We start from the raw sequence: 26,804 nt of genomic DNA, 5'->3' as shown, positions 1-26,804 counted from the left end.
GCTAATAGCCATCTCCAGTGCCGAAGTGGGGTGAATGCGATAATGACTGGGACTGGGACTCAACCCCACTGAATGGTTATGACGTCGGTTTATATAAGGAGTTCAAAGGACTGCATACATATAAACATTTAAGGCTAAGCAATATTTAAAATGTCCTATGAAGTAGATATGCATCTTTGTTGCAGTTATAAAAGCATTATTGTTAATATTAAAATTAAATGAATATTCTTAGTAGGAATGTTTAAATGGTAGCTGTTCTTTGGCCATTTTAAAACATGGATTATACACTAATACATCCCTATGCTACCTTGTACACGATTTGGCATAGAAACATCCCATCTCCAGTTATTTCTTGAGCTAGAAGCCTTTAAAGCATCCAGAACTATCCCAGGGGTTCTCTGGTATTTCACCATGTGGGTGACAAAAGCGGCGATTCGCTTGTTTGTGGATGTTCATGTGTGCATATGGTATCTACAATATATCGGTTTGATTATACCGGAGTGGTAATGTGCTAATGGCGGCAGTCGCGGCAAAACGAGACGAGAGTGACGAAAGGCTGACATTGCTTATCAGGACCGCCCCGAACTGGTCTGAACCGTTCTGGCTGGGAAACCTATAGGGCCCAAAGGCTGCCACGTTCAGTTGGTGTCCAGCTATCGAGGCTGTCGGTTCGCAAATCACTCAGCAGGAAACTCACAGGAATATTCGACCCCTTTGAACAAATTGTACATCAAAAGGTGCTAATTAAGTTTCATAATTAAATCCATCAGTGTCCATCAGAGCTGTGAAAGTTTGAGCACAATTTAGCTATATCCTTAAGCACCATCCCTTTGCCTTTGCAGGCAGAGGCCAAAGTCCTTGCTCGCGTTCTTATAGTGCTTCCTCCACGTCGCAGTAGAGGATCGAGAGTGAAACATATGGCAAGCAGCCTTAAATGCTGCTAAACTCAGTGCGAAAATATTCGGAAAATTCCTGCTGCTGTCGCAGTTGTGCCTGCCCCGTGTGCTCCGTTCTAGTCTTGGCCGAAATCAAAATCAAATTCAAGTTTTTTAAATTCAAAGTCGATTGAAAATGTAAGTGCATCCTGTCAGCTGCTCTCCAAGAAAATACCAAACGCGCTGAGTGGAAAAACGAGCTAGGGTTTGAATAGTTGGAATATAGCAAAGGTAAGGCAATAATCTGAATAATATATCCACCATTTTTGCAAGACCATGTAGATAGTGTACTCATGACCCAAAGTAACCCCTTAAATTTCCCTTTAATTAAGGGATTTATTTACCCGATGGCCCGTCAATGTTTGCTCTGATATTTGCCCACCATCACCACTTAGACTAATCAAAAAGCCTCTAGTTTTGTCAACTCATCCAATTGGGTGTAGAAATAATCAGAGCTTTTTTTCTCACCTAAGGCTTAGTACCTCTAATTTCATTAGACGGAAATCGTCCAAATCATCTGATAAGTATCTCTTCAATGTAATTAAATGTTCAATACCCGCCTAGAAATATCTGCGCACTATGAGAAGCCTTGCAGTTTGAATCCTTTGCTCGTCGAAAGCAGTTCGAAAATGGGGCTGGCGGAAGTTAAGTAAGTCTGGATTTACAAAGGCTTGGCATTATGCAAATTTCTCCAGTCGAGTGGCGAAAATAAACAAACCATTAATTAGACAGTTCCAGTTAATGGGCCCGCGAAAGGGAGTCCCGGCTTCGATTCCCTCGGGCGGCAGTGGCTATAAATGTGTAGAATGACAAATGGCCATTGACTTGCTAGCCAGCTGTACTTTTATACATACAGTATATATATACGGCTCAGTGCGTGTAAATTGGCCAAGGGTTACTGCTAAATTAGCCCTAGTTGCAGTTACGCTTCAGTTCTAGTCCGACACAGTTGTATCTAGTGTGAATCGTCGTATCGCTCGTATCTCCTATATCTGGCGATATCATGTGACACACGGTTTATCTAAATTGCTTTGCTGTCGGTTTACGCGTTTGCAAACCGTTTAACCCAATCAATATCTAATTAGTCCACTGATTGCTGCCCAGCCCGATGATGTTTGATAAGTTGCAAAATACAAACGAGGCACTAACCAGCGCGTACAGTCGCGACCAGCGGCCCTTTATGATTACAGCTCCGGCCACGGCCACGGAACGCAACCAGAGTTCCAAGAGCACCAGGATGCCCAAGCTCTACAACGGAGTCTACAGCGGTCAGTGCGGCGCCCTATCGCCACCTGACCTCATGGAGGCCCAGCCGAAGCTACTTCCCAAGCCAAGGAGCAACAGCAGCGGCAGCACCGGCCGGAACAGCAAGGTATGAAACAGCAAAAAAGAAAAATGATTCTTTTTTGTATAATAGGGATAGCTTTTATTTAAAATCTGTGCCAATTCCTCACCTATGGTGACGCCAGGTAGATGTGCTCTTCTCAGATAAAAAAACCCCCGATGAGATTCGAACTTACGATCTCCTGTTTACTAGACAGGCGCTTTGCCCAACTAAGCCACGGCGCCACATTTTGAAATTTATGATAATATTATTTTATTAAAATCATGTTAATATTGGTTTTAAAGCAGTTTGAACCTAGAAAAATATATTAATTATATTCTAAATTAAGAAGTGAAGTGGATTAAATATACTAGACCTATTCGAATTTCAGTTCGAACTCGTTCGATAATATTCCATTTTATAATTAGCCAGCACTTATAAATAATTTATGACTTAACATAACTTAACCAATTTGACATCTTTTTGCAGTATTGGATATTTTCAATGATAATCGAGCGCAGTGCGGGTCCCAAGCGGATTGAAATCGATGGCGATGATGCGGACACGCCGCTGGAGGCCATCCTGCCAGCCGAACCGCCGGCGGAGGTCTGCCTCTTGCGTGACAGCCCCTTCAGGATATTGCGGGTGAGTAGATCCAGAATGGGTTCCATGCAGGTGCGGGCCGGCAATTCTCCAAAGTGAAGACCCGAGGCAATTCCCGCAGCGAGAGCCATGATAAATGCTTCTCGATGTGCACCTAGCCTCGTGTTTTGAATGTTCGAGAAGCGGCCAAGGAAGCCCGATAGATATTATTCAATAAAATGTCAATCGTTTTTTTTATAAAAAATATAAAAGAACACTTATGAAGACTTAAGCAAATATAAGTTATTTTAATGACTTATATTCAAGCAGTTAACAGATCCATTGAGGATATTTTTACCTAGAAGTGATTGGAGCAACAAGTCCTTTTTCGCATTCAGCGCCAGAGAAAGAAAGATTGAAATTGAAACCAAAATTGACCGGCGAGTTCAACAAAATAACACGAAGCGCATCCTTCTCCAAAAGGACCTGTGCCACACGCACCCGAAGTTGCCGCCAGTTGGCTATAAAAGCAAGACTGTTTGGTCCGAGATTTCAGTCATTCAGCGACTCTTCCCGCGTGGACTCAACCTTTTTTTTTCCTCTGGATATATTTACTCTCCGTCGAGCTTACCAAAAATCAAGTTAACTTGGCAGCAAATCAGTGGCACAGCAATTTCATTTATTACATTTGTGGCAGTTAACTAACTCAATAACGACTTGTGCTAAAGAAAAAAAAGTTTATACACAAAACCGTGCAACACCAAGGATATTTTACACATTTAAAATTCGTATGACAAGTGAACGCGAATTTTGAAAAATTAACTTTAATACATTCCACAGTACAAATATAACATTAAATATACAAAATATTGCTCAAATAGTGATAACAACTGAACTTGTTTTTTTTTTTATAACAATAACAATATATACAAAACTGCAATTTATGAAACGTACGCATATCAAAGCTGCAAGTCTTCTGATTATCGCAATCTAATTGAGTTTCGATCGGAATTAAAACACCAAACGAACTGCAAAACAGAGCTGAATTCATAAGATGAGCTAAAGGACTCAGTTCATAAGTTCGCATAACCAAACTACAAGCTGTCGTAACGAAACGCTATTTCTGGAATGCAAAACGCATTCTAATTGAATGTCCACTGGCATTAAGGACCCATTGAGTCATCACGTAAAGGCAGAAAATCAGAAACTGAATTCAGAAGGCACAAGGCGAACGCATATGGAAATCATATTGGAAAAAATCCATAACAAGTCAAGGCTCTCTCGAAACTTCGTCCGATGTTGCCAGCTGAGCTGTAAGGACAATAAGAGTTAATCCACTAACTAAACACAAATGTAATTAAAGTCGACAATGACTTCGGGCGACAAGGAGACTCCTAAGAGGGAAGATTTCGCCAGTGCGCTGCGATTCTTGATGGGCGGCTGTGCCCGCGAACCGGAAATGACTGCAATGGCGCCGCTTAACCTGCCCAAAAAGTGGGCACGCATCCTGCGGATGTCCTCGACTCCAAAGATACCAATCGTGGACTATCTGGAGGTAAAACTGCAGCCGGCGAACTCATTAAATTAGCCACGCGCGAATCACAAAATGACCTCTCTGGGTTGGCTAAAAGTTTCATTTCACCCCCTCCTTTTAAGTGATTCACAGAATTATACTCCTGGACATTTCCAGAAAAACGCTGTTCAATACAGTGTTTTCAAATTCTTTTTTTTTTTTTTTTTGAAGAAAACAGGAAAGGCAATAAGACAATCAAATTACTCAGTCGCCGGAAGGCGTTAATGTCCTAAAATCTATTGACATTTTGCTGTAGGACAATGTTTTGCACTTTCTTTGCTTTGCACTACGAAAGGCAAACAGAAAGTTCTTAGAGAAAGTAAATGAAACTAAAAGAACTTCGCCTTGAACTAGCAAAGCACCTTTATAACACAAAAATTAAAAGAAAAAATAAATTGCATGCAAAAGAATTTTGTATTGTTATGACATTTTAATTTATTAACCCGAAGGAAGTTAAAGACTCGGAATACTAGGAATGTTCCTCACCTCCGAACAAGAGTTCAAAATCAGTTTTATAAATTAAAATTTTTCTTAATTAAGTATTTTTCCCAGTGCTGGCAAACCAAACATAGCTTAATGTTTTAATTGATGTTGCTGCAAAGTGAAAGACACCTGTTTTTCCTGTTTCAGGCGGCTGAGTCCGGAAACCTTGACGACTTCAAGCGACTCTTCATGGCGGACAACTCGCGCATTGCTTTAAAGGATGCGAAAGGACGAACGGCTGCCCATCAGGCGGCGGCCCGTAATAGGGTTAACATTTTGCGGTACATTCGCGACCAGAATGGCGGTAAGTGAACGGATAAAGCCATTAACCCGGACTCCTTATCAAGCGTGATTTACAGACTTTAATGCGAAGGATAATGCCGGCAATACCCCGCTCCACATCGCCGTGGAGAGCGATGCCTACGACGCTCTGGACTATCTATTGTCCATGTAAGTGGCTCAAGCCATGGTTGATTTAGCCCGATTGAACTTCAAAATATATCTTGCCGACAATCCTTACAGCCCAGTGGATACGGGAGTGCTGAACGAGAAGAAGCAGGCACCAGTGCACTTGGCCACCGAGCTGAACAAAGTGAAGTCCCTTCGGGTGATGGGTCAGTACCGCAATGTCATCGATATTCAGCAGGGCGGCGAACATGGACGTACCGCTCTGCACTTGGCCGCCATCTATGATCACGAGGAGTGCGCTCGCATCCTGGTAAGTGGTGTGAGTTTTGGCCAATCATTTCATTTGATTATTTTTTATGTTCGGCCTTGCTTTTGTATTTACTCATGCATTTTATTTGCATTGGTTTGATTTATATTAAGCCATTAATCAACTTGATTCACCCACCATCGTCCTTTCGAAAAACACACTCATCCGTACAAAAGTTTAATTTATCATAGAGAACATGAAAAATAAAGGTTGGTATATGCAGTAGAAGAAAATTGAAATTGTTTTGCCTGCTTTTATACTAGACCCAAATATTAAAGAGTGTGTCTGTGTGCGTGTGTGTATGTTCCTAGTGCTAGCATATTATATTAGACGCATTTATATTTGTTTACAATAACTCATCGTATCTTCCAGATAACTGAGTTCGATGCATGCCCACGTAAGCCCTGTAACAATGGTTATTATCCCATACACGAAGCGGCCAAGAATGCCAGCTCCAAGACAATGGAGGTCTTCTTCCAGGCAAGTTATCCTTTCCATTTCCCGATTCGCACTTGTCCCAGCTGCATGCTACAACTACGAGTATGTCATCTCATCCAGCTTTGATCCTATTGTGGAAGCTATCCCCATTGGACACTGACCCGATTTGCTTGATTCCTACAACTCCTACCCCTCTTACTTACTTTCTTACTTACATCCCATCCAGACCTTTCGTGCACTCTCTTCGGTTTTGGGTTTATTTTTATTTGGTTTTTGATTTTGCTTTGCTCCTTGATTGAAGTTGCGTATACGCCGCGTTGTCAGCGACCTCTTTAAAAAGTATCAAATTTGTTATGGGTCACACTGTCGCTGTCGAGAGTTGAAAGGCATGGAGAATAACATGTTTTCCACAAAATTTTAAGCTGCAGAAAAATATCAGATGTTGGATAACTCAGGCGGGGTCGGTCATTCACTTTGGACAACAGTTTACTGGTCGCCTTAAGACACTTCTAGGATGCCCAAAAGTTAAAGCGTTGCAAAAAAAAAGAAAAAAAAAACAGAGTGATGTGTTATTTTGATTGCTTTTCTTGACTTGGTTTACTTAAATGTGTAATCAATTATAGAAGGAATGTTCTTAGATATAAGTATGAGCTTAGACTGCACTGCCGCTTCATAGAATTACTTGTTCAAGTTTTTTAATAGTAATTTAATCTTTTGTGTAGCTATTGTTATTAATATATTGACACCTGCTTTTAAAAGCTGTCTTAAGACCATTGAGGATAAATACGAGAACGGTGACGCAAACAAGTCTGTTAATTTCTTTTTTTCACAATTAAATCTCTGCAGGAATGAGCTCATCTAATGTTTTTATTCATTTTCCAGTGGGGCGAGCAGCGCGGCTGCACCCGCGAGGAGATGATATCCTTCTACGACTCGGAGGGCAATGTGCCGCTCCATTCGGCTGTCCATGGTGGCGACATCAAGGCTGTGGAGCTGTGCCTCAAGTCCGGGGCCAAGATATCTACGCAGCAACACGATCTCTCGACGCCAGTGCACCTGGCTTGTGCCCAGGTGAGTGTATGCTTTGGATGCACAGGTGTGCTGATGACTGGGAAATCCTTCAGCGGCGACCAACTGACAGTCTGCCAAGCAATTGAAAACTCTCATATTTCCACGTGGAGTTGAGCAAACAAAGCGTTCTTGGCCAGTAAGCGAAAGGAAAACAGCATTAAAGCATATCCAATGGGCGGTGAAAAGTGGCTGTGGTGGTTTCCTTTCGGTCTCCTTCGGATTGCCTCGTGTCTTGGTGTCCTTAGTTGACTTTAATTTGACAAATTCTTATGCAAATTCACTAAGAAGAACGTGACTTTGCCGTTAACAAAACAAAGCACTTTTCATGTTGGGGAAATACATACTACGGATGAATGATTCCGACATGGTTTTCCATTTCCATTTCCGCTTCTTGTTCTTTTTGTTTTTTTTTTTGTCTAGGGAGCCATAGACATTGTAAAGCTCATGTTCGAGATGCAGCCAATGGAGAAGCGACTATGTCTGAGTTGCACGGATGTGCAGAAGATGACGCCGCTGCACTGCGCCTCCATGTTCGATCATCCGGACATTGTGTCCTATCTGGTGGCCGAGGGAGCGGACATCAATGCCCTGGACAAGGAGCATCGCTCTCCGTTACTGCTGGCGGCATCTCGTAGCGGTTGGAAAACAGGTGACCTTAGTTAACCCTTTTATATATCTATTGTGTAAACTTGGCTTTCCATTTTTCCAGTCCACCTCCTGATTCGCCTGGGGGCGTGCATTAGTGTCAAGGACGCCGCCGCCCGCAATGTGCTGCACTTCGTCATCATGAACGGCGGCCGGCTGACGGACTTCGCGGAGCAGGTGGCCAATTGCCAGACGCAGGCGCAGCTGAAGCTGCTGCTCAACGAGAAGGACAGCATGGGCTGCTCGCCGCTGCACTACGCCAGTCGGGATGGACACATCCGTTCGTTGGAGAACCTCATTCGACTGGGAGCCTGCATCAACCTGAAGAACAACAACAACGAGAGTCCGCTGCACTTTGCCGCACGCTACGGAAGATACAATACGGTGCGGCAGCTCTTGGATTCCGAGAAGGGATCCTTCATCATCAACGAAAGTGACGGTGCAGGGATGACACCACTGCACATATCCTCGCAGCAAGGACACACGCGAGTGGTGCAGCTGCTACTCAATCGAGGAGCCCTGCTCCATCGGGACCACACCGGACGCAATCCTCTCCAGCTAGCGGCCATGTCCGGATACACCGAGACCATCGAGCTGCTGCACTCGGTGCACTCGCATCTGCTCGATCAGGTGGACAAGGATGGGGTGAGTGATAATACTTGGCAACTTGGTTAATCAAGGTAACCATTAAACATGGCTAATCCCCATTAGAACACCGCTCTTCACCTGGCCACCATGGAGAATAAGCCCCATGCGATCTCCGTGCTGATGTCTATGGGCTGTAAGCTGGTCTATAACGTTCTGGACATGAGTGCCATTGACTATGCCATCTACTACAAATATCCGGAGGCTGCCCTGGCCATGGTCACCCACGAGGAGCGGGCCAACGAGGTGATGGCTCTGCGTTCCGACAAGCATCCGTGCGTGACCCTCGCCTTAATTGCCTCCATGCCCAAGGTATTCGAGGCGGTGCAGGACAAGTGCATTACCAAGGCCAATTGCAAGAAGGACTCGAAGAGTTTCTACGTAAGTTTGTCGTTTTCCCAGGGTGAAGCCCAATCATCATCTCATTCCATCGAAGCTAATTGATTTCTATTCGCCCCCATTGACATCGCCGTGACCAGATCAAATACTCTTTCGCATTCTTGCAATGCCCCTTTATGTTTGCCAAGATTGATGAGAAAACCGGAGAGTCGATTACGACCGCCAGTCCCATTCCGTTGCCGGCTTTGAATGTAAGCGGAAACTGGAATCCTTCCCAGATCTGTTGCATGCGTGTTTTTTTAATGTTGCTCCTCCTTCCTGGCCTTGATACGTGATCTTGGGGTTATTGTGGGCTGGGATGTAGCCCACAATCGAGTATAGAATGAGGTTTAGCGGGCACATCATGATCCATAATTCATATTAATGGCTAAGTTCCATACATCGATACTCATTACTTGGTTACCATCCAGATAAAATATTCGTTTTGGCCCTACCAAAAGACACCCGAACAGATTGAGGCCAAGCGCAAAGAGTTCAATGACCCCAAGTGGCGACCCGCGCCTTTGGCCGTGGTGAACGTGAGTGTCCCCGAACTCTCTTAAAGGTCCCAGAGCTCTGCAATTGTGAACCGTCCCCCAAACTAACCCACTAACCGACTCACTTTCCGGCTTTTGTATCTTGTATGTTGTGTGCGTGTTTATTAGACTTTATGCTACCCATTTCTGATATATGTTTCCCTATAATCCCTCGATCAGACCATGGTAACACATGGCAGGGTGGAGCTGCTGGCCCATCCGCTCAGTCAGAAGTATCTGCAGATGAAGTGGAACTCCTACGGCAAGTACTTTCACCTGGCCAACCTGCTAATCTACTCGATATTCCTGGTCTTTGTAACCATCTACTCTTCGCTGATGATGAACAACATCGAACTGAAGGCTGGGGACAACAAGACGATGAGTCAATACTGCAATATGGGGTGAGTTGAGATCATAGTTACCCGAAAACATATAGCAACACCTCCATTTTTCAGATGGGAGCAGCTGACCATGAATCTCTCGCAGAACCCGTCGGTGGCATCACAGATTCGTTTGGATTCCTGCGAGGAGCGTATAAATAGAACCACTGCAATACTTTTCTGTGCGGTGGTCATCGTGGTCTATATACTGCTCAACTCGATGCGGGAACTAATACAGATATACCAGCAGAAATTGCACTATATCCTGGAGACAGTTAATTTGATATCCTGGGTGCTGTACATCTCGGCTTTGGTGATGGTAACACCGGCATTTCAGCCGGATGGAGGAATCAATACCATTCATTACTCGGCCGCTTCAATAGCAGTCTTTCTGTCGTGGTTCCGATTGCTACTGTTCCTGCAAAGATTCGACCAGGTCGGCATCTATGTGGTCATGTTCTTGGAGATTCTGCAGACGCTCATTAAAGTGCTGATGGTATTCTCCATACTTATAATCGCCTTTGGTCTGGCTTTCTATATACTACTTTCAAAGGTAGGTGCTTTTATTTGGATTTTTCGAGTGAGATATTTCCTACTTATCCCTTAGATTATTGACCCCCAACCGAACCACTTGTCCTTCTCCAACATACCCATGTCCTTGCTGCGAACTTTCTCAATGATGCTGGGCGAGCTGGACTTTGTGGGTACCTATGTGAACACCTACTATCGGGATCAGTTGAAAGTGCCCATGACATCCTTTTTGATTTTGAGTAAGTATTGTTTACACCATTACATTTCCTTCAATTGATATTAAATTTATTATGTCAGGTGTCTTTATGATCCTTATGCCCATTCTTCTGATGAACTTGCTCATCGGTTTGGCCGTCGGCGATATTGAGTCAGTGCGTCGCAATGCCCAGCTCAAGAGACTGGCCATGCAGGTGGTGCTCCACACGGAGCTGGAGAGGAAGTTGCCCCATGTCTGGCTGCAGCGAGTTGACAAGATGGAGCTGATTGAGTATCCCAATGAAACCAAGTGCAAGCTGGGCTTCTGCGATTTCATCCTGCGCAAGTGGTTCTCGAATCCATTCACCGAGGATTGTAAGTTGTCTGGGAAAAGATCTGGTACTAGGTCCATCCAATACACTTTCAACTTCTATGCAGCCTCCATGGACGTCATCTCCTTCGACAACAATGATGACTACATCAACGCAGAATTGGAACGGCAGAGGCGAAAGTTGCGCGACATAAGTCGCATGCTGGAGCAACAGCACCATCTGGTTCGGCTCATTGTCCAAAAGATGGAGATCAAGACGGAGGCGGATGACGTGGACGAGGGTATATCCCCAAACGAGTTGCGATCCGTCGTCGGTTTGAGATCGGCAGGCGGAAATCGATGGAACTCGCCGCGAGTCCGGAATAAACTCCGAGCCGCCCTGAGCTTCAATAAGAGCATGTAGATCCCTTCGTTCGAAGGAACTTGGCTTTATAACAAAATCTGTGTATCGTCCTTAGTAGAAAAATTGCACCATTTTTAATATATCTCTATGTGTGTGTAAATCGTTGTCCCACAGTGACGTGGATCGTGTGTGTATGTGACGATCGTATTGTGTGAGGTCCTGAAAGGAATAATACATCGAATTTATAGGCAAGGATCATGGGCTGTTCTCGTAACTTGATTAAGCTGTGGAATTCAACAGATCTATTGTAGTTTTAAATGCAATTTGCAAAAGTGTGTATTGTTATTTGGATGTCTTTTAAAAAGTATATAAAATAAAATCATATTAACCAGAAAAACAGCATACATTTTGGAACAAAGGAGACACACTCCTCAAGTCAAATACAAAATTCTTATTTATTTATGACAATGATAAATGGTAAAGTGACAATGTATGAGAGTAGTTTTAACGATTGGCGATAAAGAGACATAAACTTATTTACTAAATGTAAGATGTGGGATGAAGCGTGCGATCTACATGAATGTGATCTTCGTGCGTCCCATGTTGACCTGCCAGACATTGAGCTCCTCGTAATCATCGATGCATTTGTCCACCTGGTCGGGCTTGAATCCTTTGGTTGTGCAGCGGTCCATGATGTCGGAGATTTTGACTGCCTTTCCAGAGCCAGCCAGTTCACGAACGATGGCAAAGATTCGATCCGAAGTGTTGGGTACGCTGAAAATGAGAAATATTTTTGTTAGCACAAGGATTTACTTACATCCTTTGCAACTACTTACTGTCCCTTCTGGTGCTCGTGGATTTGGTTGAGCGAGTCCTTAGACATCTCCAGCAGACGCAGTGCTTCAGCCACATCATCTTTCTCCACGCTATCGGAAAGACGCAACCTAGCCAAAGCGGTGGACAACCGCAGGATTCCCAACAAGTTACGTGCCGAGGTGAAGGTCATGTCCTTCTGGTTGCGCGCCTCCCGACGCAACTCCACATAAGCTCCCACAATGTAGTCGGTGAGCTCATCCGGAATAGTTGGATTCTTGCGCTTGCACAGGTTAATGTAGCGCCGCATAAGATTCATGTCCAGAGCCTTTACTCGAGTGGGTGGCTGTTTGCTGTGGCTATGCACATAGGTTATGTGCTTGGCCAAGCGCAAATCATTATCGCGATCCGGTTTATCCTGGATGAGCCACAGCAGATCGAAACGTGAGAGCAGGGCTGCGGGAAGCTGAATGTTCTGCTCCACGGTACGACGAGGATTGTAGCGTCCAAAAGCGGGATTAGCAGCGGCCAGGATGGAAACGCGAGCGTTTAGGGTCGTCATGATGCCTGCTTTGGCTATCGAAATGGTCTGCTGTTCCATCACCTCGTGAATGGCTGTACGATCCTGATCCGCCATCTTGTCGAACTCATCAATGCAGCAGACTCCCTGATCAGCCAGCACAAGAGCTCCTCCTTCCAATGTCATCTCGCCTGTGAGAGGGTCCTTCATGACCGCAGCGGTAAGACCCACCCCCGAAGAACCTCGCCCTGTGGTGTACTGCGATCGCACGGCCAATCGGCTAATGTAGCCCAGCAGCTGCGACTTGGCCACACCGGGATCTCCCATCAGGCAGATGTTAATGTTGCCACGAATCTTCATGCCATCGGGCCGCTTGTCAACTCCTCCGACCAACAGCAAGAGCAGCGCTTTCTTAACATCCAAATGGCCATAGATTTCGGGTGCCAAGCTGGTGGCCAAGCGCTCGTAGAAGTCATCCTGGGCCAATTCCTCCAGCTCTTCTGGAGTCAGCTCGGCATCCTTGTCCGAAATCTCGTCGTTCTTGTTGATACAGATGATGCGCTATTAGGAAGGTAACAATATATTAAACATTTATATAATATTGTTGCACTTAAACGAGGTAACTCACGTGAGCTTGAAGGAATGTCTCCGAGAGCAAACCCTGAATCATCTGAGCGAAACCTGTGCGCATTAGTGGCAAGAACACTCCAGAGACCACAATGTGATCCCCAGGCTGGGCCATTCGAGTGACCTCACCCCTGCACATGATGGTCATGCTGCGCGGAATGTGGCCCACGGGCACCTGGTCGCTGTGCTCCTGCATTTTGACCTCCTGGAACTTGACGAACTTGGAGCCGCGGGTCTGCAGATACAGACGACCTCCCGCTTTGTTCACTCGGCAATCATCCGACGGGCAATCGTGCACGGGCGTGAAGGATAGCGAGTTAACTGGCTGATACGTCTCCGAGCCACAGCGATCGCATGTGTAGGTGGCAACCACCATCATGGGCTTAACCTCCGTGCAGCGTGTAACAATGCCGCGAACGGTGACCAGTTTACCAATGTGCTGGGCCTTAACCTCGCGAATAGAGTGCGCCTTCTCTGTGGACAGTGGTTTGAAGCCCACCTCGCTAAAAGGAGTTCGATTTTTAGAGTTAGATTCGGAGGAAAACTGCGAAAATCGCTCAATTGAAAAACTTACAATCGCTTCATCAGCTCCGAGGGGAAAGAGTTCCGCTCATCGCGCTGTTCCATGGGATTCCTGGTGCGGGACTCCATCATCAGGCGGTGCTCAATGTACACATCCAGAGCATCCTTGGCGTGTACCTCCTGCTGTTTGTAGCTGGGCAGGAGTTCAGCAATTACATCGCTGAATATGGACGTGTATCGCCGACAATTGTCGACCACCGCCTCCGCGAGACTTTCATTGAATTCCGCCAGATCATCCAGATCGATGGTGATCAGAACTTGCTCTCGATGGGCCAACTTCACCAGCTGAGATCCGTAGACGAACTCCTTTTTGCCATCATCGTCGCACTTGCAGAATTCCGAAAGGAAGGTCTTGATAGATTCTGCAAATCAACAAACATTGAATGTTTGATGCTTCGTCCAAGATAAAGACTTCTTTGTACTTACCTCGGTCTTGGGCATAATCTCGTCGAGCCATTTTGGGCTTGGTTTTTTTTTTTTTTTTGTACTTTCAACAATGAACAACAAATTGCGTACAGCTGCTTGCCAAAGGTGTTTTTTCGGACGCTGTTTGCTGGGAAATGCGGGGAAAACAATGAGAATGTAAACGCTTCCCGCCAAAAACGCGTTTGATTAGAGATGGTACTATAGATTGAGATGTGAGATAAATTAAAAATATAAAACTATCGTTATATTTTTACATAATTACATATGTAGAATGTATAATGAAAATTGTTGTTATAGATAATTGTAATTATAGATAACTTCAAAATTAATACATTTAAATGTTCGTGAACCATAAACTTACACTTTTAAATATTTATTACCATATCATTATATCTTTAAAATACACGTACTTTTAATGTCGGGAAACATGTAGAGTATTTGCTTACATGTCCGGAGCTGCCACTCTGACTTCTTCATATGATGGAAGTTGCCACCCGCAATTCTACACATGTGTATTCGATTCTAGTCAAGAATGCTGAGTTCAATGGTGTTGCCACCTGCTTGCATAATTAAGACGCGCTAAATTTGAATTTCAAATATTGACGTTTATTCAGGTTTTAAATGAAATTTACAAAAGTTCTCATTTTCGCTTGTCTGCCGTTACACTCATAGCACTATTGCGTATCGCTTTCAATAAACTTCTTGGACTTGCGTTTCTTGTTACATAATTATTTATTGGTTTTTAGGCATCTAAAAGTAGTACATTTATTTTTAGTGCAATTTTCGATTCGCATTGGTTATCTCCGAATAGATTTACAACGAGTTACAATTTAATATGTTGCGTTTACGTTTAACTTAAATATTATTAATCACATGCAATAGTTAAATAATAATGATACAAATAATAATTATACATAGTTCAACCAGCTCGCCGGCACAATACGATCTAATTTCGATCGAATCGAAGTGTATATGCGATATATGTATGTATATATGCCTATATGCCAATTTGTGTGCGGCGGCAGTTGGCGTTTCCTTTGTTAATTTGCTACTAACTAAATTTGTTGTTTTCGTTCAACTGTTTGCTTTTTACACATTACGCGCTAATCGTTACGTTTACGCACTAGCATATAATTACGATTTAATTAGTTAATTCATTTATGTATTTATATATATATATATGTATATATATAGACTGCATTCTTATCGCTGGCGCCATACTCGTTTTAATGCATATTTCATATTCATTTGTATATATATATATTTACTTGTTTTTTTTTTTAGAGTGCCGCCAGCGCTGCTCTCTGGATTTGATTCAGCAGCGCTCTGCCCCACTGTAAAGTATCCGTAAGATTGCAACATTAGTTTCGATTGAAATTGCAAATTTGCGAACTGTGATTTGTGCGCTGAACTCTGCATTTTCTGCACTCTCTCCCCAAGAAGAAATCCAAGTGCTCTGTGAACTCTAATTAGCTGAATGCATTGTATGACATTTTTTCCATTTGTTATCCCCCCAAGGTCGTCTTCTCTCTTTGTTCATATAATTTAAGTAATGCTACATATAATATACGTATTAATATATCAATAGATTTTCATCGATTTGCCTTCGTTTTTTTTTTCGTTTTTGTTTGCGTATAAAGCTGTAAGTCTTCTAGTTTTTCCGTGCGTTTACTCAACTAAATTCCATTCGTATGCATTTCGCATTTCGATTACCCAATTGATCAATTTCAAAATTGTTCGCATTCGTTCAGTTCGAAAGGTGTAGACAACAATAATTTCATTTTAGTTTAACATTCACTGAGCTACAGCTAACAGATTTATATCCTTTACGTATATAATATATTGTGATCGCCCCCAAAAAACCTAGCAATTGAATGTGGTGCCACGCCTCTGATTTTAGATCTGTTTACTTGTGTAATTACACCGAAAAGGAACAACTTGCTTTGAACATTGAGCTTTGTGTACTGTACGCTATATATATTAACATGTATCTGAACAAACTGCACACTCTATGGAAAAGGGATTCTGCTTGATTGCGAGCCTATTTAGTTTAATTTTCGTTTTTAGTTAGTTGTGTTTAGCAATTGCTCGATTCGTATGCAAATATCCAACGCATTTATATGGCACACAAGTCTAGTTGGATTCGGCATGGAAGTTCGATGAGCATCAAATTTGGAAAAGCTAGAAGGAGAGGTGCACTTCAAGGGTTTCACGGTTCGCTTCTGGTTTGTAAAGTTGTTAGTCGATTGCTAGATGAATGCGCTTAGGGCCTATAAATTACTTGTAACAACTTAAGAATTACACAAATAATAATAATAATGATAATAGTTATTAATTAATGATTTAACTCGATTCGTGTGCATCTGCTGTTGCTCTTCTTCTGGTTACATCATTCATTGCCCTCGCACAGTGGGGGGCATTGCGTTTTTTGTGTTCAATCCCTTGGGCTGGGGCAGCATCCTTAACTACAGCTACTAAAGAGCATTGTGACTAGAGTGAGGAGCATCCACGTCGCGGTGCCTTCCAGTGGGTTGGACCCACTGGTCTTGCCGCTGTCACGCGACTCCACTTCGTTGGTGGTGGTGCCTTCGGATTCCTCGATGGGCGTATGGGGTCCTGAAAATAAAACAAGAAAATGGGTTAAGAGGAATGTTTTTTTTTTTTTTTACGGAAGGAAGCGACCATGTAGGGACTTTTAAAGATTTGTAACAACTTACCATCGCCGGAACCATCTCCGGAACCATGTGCGCCTCCATACTCCTCCTCATCGTCGCCGATCTGACCTTCTCCGCCGCCGGAGCCCTCACCCATATCATTCTGGATGTCGTGCGTCGCCTGTATGCTGTTGGAAGGTGCCTGTGGAGGTGTGCCGAAAAATGAATAAAGTGTTCCAAATGCCCAAATGGTGGACCAAACTTACCGCAGCTCCAATGCTCTTGCGAATCTTGAAGAGCTTGTCGACCAGCTCGTTCAGCTTGCCGGTCTGAGCCTTCGCATTGAAGGGCACCTCGGGATTATATCGCTGGCTATCAGTGCCCGGATTAATCAGCAGCTGAGTGTAGTCCCCGAAACGATCGCCTGACCAGCAGGAGTGATCGTCACGAGAGTGCTGTTGCTCATCGCAGAAGCTGATGAATGAAAAAGTTATATGAGCTTAGTAAGCTTGTTGTTACAATTCACTATTTCGTTGTTTTGAAATTCACAACAACTATTCTGTGTTGTTCAATAAGTTTAAAAAAAAAAACAAAATGTTCAAGGAGCTAGTATTGTGGATGCATCATTTGGCCCACGACTTTTGCTTGGCTCGCCCAATGCCACCGATACCTCGACATGTAAGTTTTAAATATTAAAGCATATAATTAAGCTTCGAATTTGGTTAATATAATATTTAATTCTAATTTTCAGGGCTGTCGTGTGCCAGTGAAGAATGGATTTTTCGCCAATTTGATTTTCTTTGTGGCCATTGTGACGCCGTTGTACTTTTGCCTGTTGAAGGACGTGATCGCCATGATAACCAAGCCCAAGAAGCGTTAATCCTCGCCAAGGACACTATCCTTTTTAAGTCATAGTTTGGTCAGTCAATGTAGTTGCTAGTTGAAATCCCAACCCAATCAATATAGTTTGTGGCATCGTCTAAATACTCACTTGTCCACGATGGTCGTGTAGAACTCCTTGCTCTTGTCGATGGTGGACAGGAAGAGGACCATGCCCGGATCCGGGTCAGTGGCCCACTTTACGTTGTTCTTGTGGGGCGGAGGCCGCGCATCCGGTTCTCCGGACGAATAGGGCGTCAGGCTGGGCGTGCCACATGTCTTCTTTACCTGCAAGACAATTGGGGGAATGTTAACCATGTAGAGCTTCGGTTTGGGGGGTTCCATTTCCACTTGCTAATCGCCGCCGCTCATGCAAGGCGCACGTGTCTGCCCGCCTCCCAACTGACCCATTATATTAAGCTGACCAAGTGCTCATCGCCCTGCATGTAAATTGCAACTTTATGGTGGGTACGGGACTAAACTGAACTGAACTCTGACTCCACTCGAATTTAGCATTTTAAATTCCCGGCAACATGCCAATCGTGCGAACGGCTATCAATTGGATGTCATGTGCATGTTTAACAAGATCTCGAAATGCCAAAGATATTTTTTTAAAGACTACTGCCGCTGCAGCGAGCAGAACAAGTTCGAAGGCCGGAACTGAATTCCGATCCATTAAATTCATTTAAAATGTTCATAAATTAACTGGCAATTAAACCATTAAACGATCGTGTCCTTGGGACGCCAGTTAACGAAATCGATCGCATCTGCAGATAGATGTCTGAAAATCAGAGCTGTGTCCTTGAAATATCTTCCACTCATACATCTTATATGTTTATGCAATAAGAGATAATGCGATTTAAAATCGAGTGCACTTAATGAATACTTAATGTGAGCAAGTTATTTAAAGCTTCGCTTATTCGCTCGTTTGCTCTTAAATTTTTGAAAGGATCTACTTACCTTTTTTTCCAGTTCAGGCCCATTGTGCATGGCAGCCATGATTGCCTCAGAGAAATAAGTCTGCAGGTGTTTGATGACATTAATGATGCCGGTGTCCGAGAGAATATGGGTGGTGACCAGATTGTTCAGGGAGTCGACTACACCTGACCAGGGACTGTCCAGTAGTCCGGCATATTCCGCCGAACAGCCGCTGAAGATCATAAAACAGAGGCATTACAAATGGTCGGTATAACAATTTATAGTTTTGAAAATATATGTAAATAAATTGATATAATCTTTTGAACATATCGAAACCCCTTTCCGCATTTCAACTTACCGCATTACGTTCTTGCAGTAGCCGTAGCACAATTTCGTTTCGCTCCTAGAACTTGAATGGTGTCCATTGCAGTTGGGGCAGTAGTGCATCTTGAGGAGATGCAGTTTGCACGTGTCCGTCAGTTGTTCGCCATAAAGGGCATCCGCTTCGCTGAGGACCTCGGCGGCCTGGAGCAGGGCATTCATGAAGACATTGGACATATGGACACTCTTGCCCAAGTTGGACTGCACTTGCTGGGGAATGTCCCCGAATGGATGCATCTCGTCGAAGTTGTGCTGCAGGCAGTTAACGTAGTCCTCGTGCAAGTCACCCAAATTGTTCTTGGACAGATGGACCATCTGGTGGTAGGCCACGGGGAACAACTGAACAAAGAAGTGCCTGACAGCCTCCTCCAAGTTGCTCTGGACACTGCCAATTCCTCGCCTGCCCAGTTGGCCATTGCTGTTCGTATAGTTGGAGGTGTAAATCAGATGGCTAAAGGAGAAATTACTCAATTAGAATTAAACTTCTATACTCGAATTAATTAAATACAGCTAGTTCGTTGTTTTATTAGAGTAAATACGAGCACTTACTTCATGATTTCGGTGTACAGTTGATGGATCATCATACGCGATGAAGGCACCATACGGGTATAAACCTTCGAAAAGAGCGAGTGGGTCATGTTCTCCGAAATCTGCGCCAATTCCAGGACGTGACCTGCCGCAATGAAATCAGAGAGAAAAGCATCCATGAAAATATTGTTATGGTTATTGTTAGTCCTAGCGAAATTTAATCACTTTGCCGCCAAAAGTTTCCCCTGCTGGGATTTGCTGGGAACTTTTGCCCTAATGGACTGGCTGGGACTTCCACTTCCGCCCACTTGGAAAAAAGAATTGTTGCCATTGCTCTTTATTTCTGGGCATGAGTAAGCTTTTAGTTAATGAAATACAATTTAATATGGCTGTTATCCTTGCCAGGTAAAATGAAATATGAATAAAGTTGCTGAAATACAAGCTGAAATCTACTTAAAAAAGTGATTCCATTACTGGCATTATTAAACCCCAAAAAAGGTTAAGTTAGCAATTTGTTGCTAAAAAAACAAGTAAAATAAATACCAGTAAAAGTTTTTACTTTAATAAGGCTTTAATAAGTTCTATAAATATATTTTCTACCAATAAATGAATACTAGTTTTTGCTGTATTGGAATCAGATGTTCTTTATTAGACTCCCCTTTTAATTACCATTTATCGACTGCTATCTATAATCTGTCAATCATCCGGCGATTCGGGCGGTACAGGTTGTTAAATTCTCTTTATATTCAGACACTAATCACAGAGCTGAGCGTAAGAAAAACCAAATGTGACACAACGTTATCTGTCAAGGTGTCAGCAGCAGTTGTGCGAATTGATTTGGATACACAGATTGGCTATCGATACTCAGATATACAAAGGTAAGCTCGGATACAGATACACTCCTCTGGCAGCCTGTCATTAGCGCAGATTACAAATGGCCAAGGCCAGATATCGGCATCTATATGCTATAGACGAGTGAGGGAGTTATCTGTATACAATCGGGGGAAACTGTCAAATCGGCGTGTGATTTCTCACACACACACACACACACACACACACACACATACTGACCCGCCTTCTTTTGGCCCCTGACAAATTCTAAATTGCAATATGCTGTCTTGTATATCGTTTTCAAACGAAAGTGTCAATCTTTCTGTTAATTGGCAACAAAAGAACGGAGAGACCAGAACAACAGAATACACACATTTCGACAGGGCCAAAGTGTTTCCAGATTTGTTCTTTTATTTTCCGTTTGGTTTTATGTGTGTTCTGCGGCTCATTTTGATTTTGATGTTGGAGCATTTCCGTTCTCAGCGTTTGAATAAGTCTTTGTGTGTCTGGGGGTCTGGTTTTTGGGCTTGGCTTGGAGCCGCGTCGATGTGTCAGTTTCTTGAGGGTCTCGGTTCTGCATTTATCGGCTAATGGCCTTTGATGCGTCATCCGAGGCGAGCAGAGTTTACCCTTTTTAATTAGCAAAACTTACGAGTTTGGGCCCCGAACTTTGGGCAACCTAATCGTTCAGAAGAGGATCATCAATTTTTTGGGGTTTCACATCAAAATAGTTTTTGGTGCGACAGATCAAGGGTAGAATTTGGAGATCAAATAAAAATTTTTATCCATCTTCAAATTATAATATTAAAGATTTTTCAATGTGTTGTTCCCTTGAAACCCTTCAACTCTTTTAAAATATTTGCTATAGGAGCTAATAAACAACTTATAGTTAATTATGTGTTATTTTTATTTATTAAAAGGTGCGAAAAAGGTTACCATCTGCTGGGATTGCTAATCGCTCGACAATTGCGCAGGATGCGATAAACAATACCAGTCAATTTATTTAACGCGCTAGCGATACATAACAACCATAATAACGTCAAATACCAGATAGATGGATAGAGATCCAGGAGGGGAATTGGGAATGCGGAGCTCACACATCCTGTCGCTAATCTCATTGACGTGGCACAGTTAAAATGGTGCGACGACTAGCGGAAACATTTAATTATTAACACGCCGCGTCGAACGTGTTGACGCGCTGGGATATATGTATCAGTTTATATATATTCTCACACTGGCTACATCGGGATCCCAGCTCGATTGGCTCATTAAATCGGAAAGGGTCGCGAAATGGGGCTCAAAGTGGAGCTGGAGCTGCTGCAGAGGAAGTGCGGATGCAGAAAACAATTACATGATTGACATGCCCAAAATAGCTTCTATTGATTGCAAATGTATCTATCCGAAGCAGCCCGGGCAATTTTCCCCATCCGGATTCCCAGACTACTTTCGATGGATATTCGGATGGCTGGCTGGTTGCTGTGGCATTTCCTACGATTCAATGTCTAATTGCAATTTTAATGAACAACTCAATGTGAGCAATTGTCAGGGGGGGAAAATGTTGAAAGCAGCCAACGCTGCGTATGCTTGATATGTATTATTGCATCTGCTTTTGTTGGCTTAATACGCTCAATTAGGTTTGGGGCCCACAGAAACGCAGAGCCGCCTCAGGTGCTATGCATTTGCATCTTTGTATCTCATAAATTGTTAACTCAGCACTTCACCTGCGGGCTCACACAAAACTTCATATGTGCAATTTGCTGGACTCTTGCCGGGTTTTGCAACTAATTGGAATCTCTGTCCAGCTCTATCTCGCCATCTCTGTCCGTCCGTGTGCCCTCTCGCTCTCACACCCACTTACACTTACACACCTTTGACAATTAACCAAGAGCATTTTTATTGTGGCTGCTAGGAGTTTACCCGTATCTATGCTTCGCCTGCAATCAAATATAAAGCAGGCCAAATGGCTTTCCCAATGAAACATGAAAATTTCATTAAGCTCGGCCACTCACTTCTATTTTTTTTTTTTTTGTTTTGTGCTGTGCTTTTTAAAGACCTTCCGGGTGGGAGGAAAATGGCAAAGGGATTCACGCTCGTCACACATGGAAAATCGCACTAATGGGCAAACAGACAATGAAATTGAATTAGACAACAAAGTGCGGCTAGCATAGTTCAGGTGGTTGGAGGTTGCGAGATTGAAAAGAAAAGGGCCCAATGGAGCTCCTCCGACTCTCAGACCAAAACAAAGACCAAGCCCGTGACCAGGCACTAAATATCCATTCTTATGAATGGGAAGTTTAGGATTTACACAGGGCAAAAGTAAACGAACCTGCTACTCAAATATTGAGTTATGTAGATTTTCAGAAGAGAAAATCAACTTCTACTGTGTAAAGGTTTAATTTTTAATGAATATTTACTGATAAGCAATTCCTTAAGATATTTTTAAGTTCCATGGCCTAAACCAGTTGAAATCAATAAATACTAGCTAAAATGTTTTGTTATTAATAGAATTTGTTGCATTTTTTGTATCAGTGTTTTGCTTAGCTATTCGCATAGTGTAAATATCGGAAAATGCTGCGGACTTTGGCGTCTTTGGCTTCATTGCTTCATTAGAAGTCGGCGGCTGGTTGGCAGGAGCGAGATTAGCATGCCAAGTTCCAGGCAGCGACCGGTTTGGGATTCGCTTTCGGCAGCGGATGGGGCATTTCGAATGGGGATTCGTGGCCCGGGGCAAGCCCCAAAATGGTGCGAAAGGCGGTGAGGGCGGCGGTGGCGGATCGGGGCCAGCGGCAGCGGCAGTGGCAGATGCGACCGCGGTCCACAAGCTGTGTTGCTGTTTCCCACGCCTTGGCAAAAATATGCAGCACACACACTCGAACGAAAGCGAGCACAACCCACAGGTTTAGTTTTATTTTGCCCGCTTTTTCCCTGCCGCTTTGTATTTATATATATATATATATATGCATACATATATATTCCTTTATTTTGCTTTTTTATGTTCTGTGGCCGGACTTCTTTTGCTGCTCGGGGCACTGGGAACATTGCTGGTTCGTTTATTTGTATTTTGTTTGTTGCCTGCGTTCCTGTGCGGATATTACAATTTTAGTATCTGCCGCATTTTTATTTGCATTTTATATGCATGTATTTTGCCCACTATCCCAACTGCGGTATCCGTTTGCCGTTCCTGTTGCCGCCTTATGAATGCCCCAGCAACTTTGTTAGTGCTCTTCATTTCTTCCCCACTTCATGTTTTCTTTTTTTTTTTAGCTCTCTTGCCGTTTGGCGGGCTTAGCTTTTTAGCCGCGTTTAGCTTCGTTTTTGAACTGTGGCAACTTTTTACCCGGCCCTGAAGTCGCCTCCTTGGTCGTCTGTCCGTCTGGCGGGAGCAGTTCTCTGGGCCTGGTCATCAGCAACCAGCAACCAGCAACCGGCAATCGGGAGGAAGTGGATGGAAACACGAGATAGGCACAGTGGCTTGAGTATCACTTTTATTACTTTAGTCACTTCGTAGTTCATTGAAATACATATTAAAGCATATATATTTTTTGAATTTTATAATTTAAAACTTATTCCAATCAGATCTCATTATCGATAGACTCCTTATCTTTTGTAACTAATTGCCATCAGTGACTTATGAATTGGTAATTAAGCTCCTTGTAAAATGTGTTGCTTTTAAGATAGGTAGGTAGTACAAATTGTCCTTCAAGATTCGCATGGCTCCTTGAGCACTGCTTGCTCCACTGCACCATCTGGTGACCCAACCCAATTCCGCCCAATCCAGCCCATTGTGCGTGGCAGTTGGCTTAAGTGCATGTATTGTAACTAGCTATCTGCAGGCGTGCCAACTTGGCACGCCCCTTCGCCGGAGTACCCGACCATCCAGCAATCTAGCTATCCAAGCATCCAAGTATCCAACCATCTAGCTATCCAGCTATCCAACTCGCCACTCCAACAGCTGTGAGCCCTGCGGCAATCTACTCATCTCATCCTAAGCCCATGGCATGCCTCCATACCATCTTACCAGTATACCAACCGATCCAAACCGGAGGGGCCTCGTCGACTGGAGCCCCTACAAAATGTCAAAGTAATTGGATGACTTTTCATTGTTGGAGGCGAGTTGTGGAGTTGGGAAACTGGAGTTTTCAAAGCGGAGGTCGACCCTTTTTCGGCTTAGTTCCGCTCTGACATATTGAAATGCTTCAGAGCATATGCATCAATTGGCCAAAGGGGCATGAGGCATGGTAGTTATTTGATCTGGCAAGACTTTGCGTACCAAATGTGGAAGCCCTGCTGATTTATGCCGAGCGGCATCGAGTTGCCTTCCGTTTTTGGTGGCGCGTTAATTACAAGCGCGAGCTTTTAGCGTTTAATTTGCCAAGTAACTAATTATGGTAATTATATATCCAAACACAAATGGCGATATTGGAACGCAAGTGCCAGACGAAATGGCATCGATGTTGTTTGTTTTTGAGACGCTGCTAATTAATGAAACGAGTGGAAATTAAAGTTGCTTAAAACAGCTCCATTAGTAATTCGCCATTTGCTTTGTCAAACACGCCAATAATTAAAGATCTTCGATGCCAAATAGAATTACAACTGGTTTTAGTTGTGGGCGTTTTCCTCAGTCCCTCGATTAGCAGGTGTTCGTTGGGTCTGAACTTCAGTTCCCTCTCGATTTCATTGAGGAATCGAAGCTGGAGTCTGAAGGTCGCAGCTCGAAAAAAGTTGGATACATCAACAAGAGATACAAAAAAAGAATGGCGAAGATCCGAACGAGTTTGGGCTAAAAATAACACTTTGGCGGTGGGATAATTTAGTTAAATGTGTTTAAGTGCCTGATAAGTCAGCTTAATGGTCGAATATGTTTTTATACACGTAATAAAAATATCTAACATTTTTAAGCACTTTATATAGCAGATCAATAGTTGCGTCCAAATCCGAAACAGTTCCCTATAGGCGATGAAAAATGCAGAGCTTAGCGGGTGTTGGCCATACCATGCTCACCCCAAAATCGGTGTCACCTCAATCATACTAAAACCTAATGACAACAACAGCAAACTTGGGGACCTGCCACTGCTGCAACAACTTGAGGCAGAGGCATAGCTGTTGCCGTGGCACACAAGCTCGCTCGCACAGCCTGCACTCGGTGACAAGGCAAACAAAAGCCGGCTAACAAGCGATGGCGGCCAAAAAACCACTTTAGCCGTAAAGACAAGAAGGCAGCCATCCAGCCAGCCAGGCAAAGTACGAGATATGGCCGAAAAGACTTAAGCCCGGCCCAAGTTGTGAAATTGGGTGGCAGGGATGGGGTTGGGGTGGGGAAAGTTACAAGTTGCTAGCAGCTAGCTGCTAGTTGCAACTTATGAAAGTGCACGCATTGCTGCTGCAGCTGCCGCTGCTGCCACAAAAATAAAGAAATAATTTTTGCAGTTACAATTTTGTTTTCTTTTTTTCCACGATGCTGTTTGTTTTTGTTTTGTTTAAAGGGGCAAAAGTTGTGCAGGCATAGCAGTAAGTCAGCATTTGGAACTTTTATGCTGGCGCACGCCCCTGCACACAAGAGGGGGTGGGGGGTCTGGATGGGGCACAAAAAGGGGGGCCTACGGGGGTGGAGGCCAGGTGACAGGAAGGAGAGTCGAGATGTTTTGCAGCCAAACGCATTAAGCGCGTGAGCAACACACCAATACGGCAATGACATTAAACAGTGTACAAAAAAAAAAAGAAATTAATAATAAAAAAACCAATAAAAATGTATTTAAAAATGATAAAAACTACTTTAAAATTAAAAAGAATATCAATATCTTCCTTGAACATCAATCCACATATCAATCTTAAATTTTTGAAATATTTTTTTCCAGTGAATCAGTGACAACGAAAGTAGCTGCAAAGATGATGATGATGATGATTATGATGGTGGTGACGACGACTACGTGGTAAGTGCAATGGGAACGCAGTGCGTTGGTGGCAGAAATGTGGAATTGGGGATCGGGCAGATCTGCGGATTGGGGTTATTAGGGGGGCCCCGTATAATTCGTAAGCTGCGAAACGTGTTTAAACACGCAAATACTTGCTTAAAAATAATATGCCGAACAAAGCAGTCAGCGGCACAATGGCAGGGTTAGAGCGAGAGAGCAGGAGCAGTTGCAACAATGGACGCGGAAACGGAAGGGGCGTGGCACGAGGGCGGATGAGCTGCAACCGGAAGGAGGCGGCGGGTGGTGGAGAAGGTGGGGTTCTTTTTCGAACAGGAAGGAAGCCTGGGCTTGTATTGCATATGCCACAAGCTGTTGTAGTTGGCAAGTTTATGGTACAAAATAGAAATATGCATTTATTTCGCATACCATAATATTTTATGCGTTAGCAGACCAGGAGAAAGAGCAATAACACCAGCGATTGCCAAGAAATGCATAAAGTTTTATAGTTGCGCATTTTTCGGGAGTCTGGCGTGCTGCTTTCCTCCCTTCCAATGGCAAAACATTACGCATACGCCGGGTGTGCTGCCAAGAAAGTAAATCAATTTTTATGGCCACTCTGGTGCAAGTA

The 26,804-nt window shown here is 43.6% G+C and overlaps 4 protein-coding genes, 1 non-coding gene and 1 pseudogene across 11 annotated transcripts in view; 3 read left to right on the top strand and 3 right to left on the bottom strand.

The window, feature by feature from the left end:
- Nucleotides 1-652: 652 nt before the first annotated feature.
- On the top strand, nt 653-11,449 carry TrpA1 (Transient receptor potential cation channel A1). Of its 5 annotated transcripts, none has more exons than NM_001274672.2 (17): nt 653-1,166; nt 2,097-2,307; nt 2,749-2,904; nt 5,045-5,201; nt 5,257-5,347; nt 5,420-5,615; nt 5,985-6,092; nt 6,933-7,121; nt 7,542-7,770; nt 7,831-8,411; nt 8,478-8,792; nt 9,221-9,328; nt 9,506-9,726; nt 9,781-10,258; nt 10,313-10,475; nt 10,534-10,806; nt 10,870-11,449. In NM_001274672.2, exons 2-17 carry the CDS (start codon nt 2,173-2,175, stop codon nt 11,163-11,165), a joined length of 3,696 nt encoding a protein of 1,231 aa, NP_001261601.1. In that variant the 5' UTR covers nt 653-1,166; nt 2,097-2,172; the 3' UTR covers nt 11,166-11,449. The 5 variants fall into 5 exon arrangements, with proteins under 5 accessions (NP_001261601.1, NP_001261600.1, NP_001261602.1 ...); NM_001274671.2 differs by lacking the exon at nt 9,221-9,328 and adding an exon at nt 8,891-9,001; NM_001274673.2 differs by lacking the exon at nt 9,221-9,328.
- On the bottom strand, nt 2,431-2,504 carry tRNA:Thr-AGT-3-1Psi (transfer RNA:Threonine-AGT 3-1 pseudogene; annotated as a pseudogene). Its single transcript has one exon. The product of its transcript is annotated as a tRNA-Thr (tRNA).
- Nucleotides 11,450-11,542: 93 nt separating the features above from the next.
- Mcm7 (Minichromosome maintenance 7) lies at nt 11,543-14,257 on the bottom strand. Its single transcript, NM_079260.3, has 5 exons — nt 14,074-14,257; nt 13,640-14,009; nt 13,067-13,568; nt 11,942-12,999; nt 11,543-11,879 (listed from the first exon to the last, which is right to left on the bottom strand). The coding sequence occupies exons 1-5, from the start codon at nt 14,102-14,104 to the stop codon at nt 11,678-11,680; spliced, it is 2,163 nt and encodes a 720-aa protein (NP_523984.1). The 5' UTR covers nt 14,105-14,257; the 3' UTR covers nt 11,543-11,677.
- asRNA:CR45871 (antisense RNA:CR45871) lies at nt 12,053-14,297 on the top strand. The gene has a single exon (NR_133193.1).
- Nucleotides 14,298-14,660: 363 nt separating this feature from the next.
- The window catches only part of dally (division abnormally delayed), a 63,688-nt gene continuing 51,544 nt past the window's right edge, over nt 14,661-26,804 (bottom strand). Inside the window, exons 3-9 of one of the 2 annotated variants that reach the window (NM_001259756.2) lie at nt 19,455-19,578; nt 18,883-19,356; nt 18,567-18,756; nt 17,719-17,894; nt 16,994-17,201; nt 16,791-16,929; nt 14,661-16,689 (exon numbers count right to left, since the gene is read on the bottom strand). In NM_001259756.2, the coding sequence (NP_001246685.1) occupies nt 16,535-16,689; nt 16,791-16,929; nt 16,994-17,201; nt 17,719-17,894; nt 18,567-18,756; nt 18,883-19,356; nt 19,455-19,578 (1,466 nt within the window). In that variant the 3' untranslated portion in view covers nt 14,661-16,534. The remainder of the gene's footprint in view (nt 16,690-16,790; nt 16,930-16,993; nt 17,202-17,718; nt 17,895-18,566; nt 18,757-18,882; nt 19,357-19,454; nt 19,579-26,804) is intronic. The other variant, NM_079259.4, reaches the window with a different exon arrangement.
- Nucleotides 17,220-17,708, top strand: CG43169 (uncharacterized protein). The gene is made up of 2 exons (NM_001259757.1): nt 17,220-17,405; nt 17,479-17,708. The coding sequence occupies exons 1-2, from the start codon at nt 17,322-17,324 to the stop codon at nt 17,605-17,607; spliced, it is 213 nt and encodes a 70-aa protein (NP_001246686.1). The 5' UTR covers nt 17,220-17,321; the 3' UTR covers nt 17,608-17,708.

The sequence above is a fragment of the Drosophila melanogaster genome, chromosome 3L (genome assembly GCF_000001215.4).
Source record: "Drosophila melanogaster chromosome 3L".
NCBI lineage: Eukaryota > Metazoa > Arthropoda > Insecta > Diptera > Drosophilidae > Drosophila > Drosophila melanogaster.
This window is presented reverse-complemented; position numbering and strand designations above follow the sequence as displayed.

What these genes read in the sequence shown, in the direction of transcription:
- CG43169 (NM_001259757.1), top strand. Translation starts at nt 17,322, where the DNA reads ATGTTCAAGGAGCTAGTATTGTGGATGCATCATTTGGCCCACGACTTT. An exon ending in TGCCACCGATACCTCGACAT is followed by an intron (nt 17,406 to 17,478) that starts GTAAGTTTTAAA and finishes TCTAATTTTCAG; the next exon opens with GGCTGTCGTGTGCCAGTGAA.
- Mcm7 (NM_079260.3), bottom strand. Translation starts at nt 14,104, where the DNA reads ATGGCTCGACGAGATTATGCCCAAGACCGAG. An exon ending in TCGGAGCTGATGAAGCGATT is followed by an intron (nt 13,569 to 13,639) that starts GTAAGTTTTTCA and finishes AACTCCTTTTAG; the next exon opens with CGAGGTGGGCTTCAAACCAC. An exon ending in CACGAGCACCAGAAGGGACA is followed by an intron (nt 11,880 to 11,941) that starts GTAAGTAGTTGC and finishes TCTCATTTTCAG; the next exon opens with CGTACCCAACACTTCGGATC.
- TrpA1 (NM_001274671.2), top strand. Translation starts at nt 2,173, where the DNA reads ATGCCCAAGCTCTACAACGGAGTCTACAGCGGTCAGTGCGGCGCCCTA. An exon ending in AGGACTCGAAGAGTTTCTAC is followed by an intron (nt 8,793 to 8,890) that starts GTAAGTTTGTCG and finishes CGCCGTGACCAG; the next exon opens with ATCAAATACTCTTTCGCATT. An exon ending in GAATCCATTCACCGAGGATT is followed by an intron (nt 10,807 to 10,869) that starts GTAAGTTGTCTG and finishes ACTTCTATGCAG; the next exon opens with CCTCCATGGACGTCATCTCC.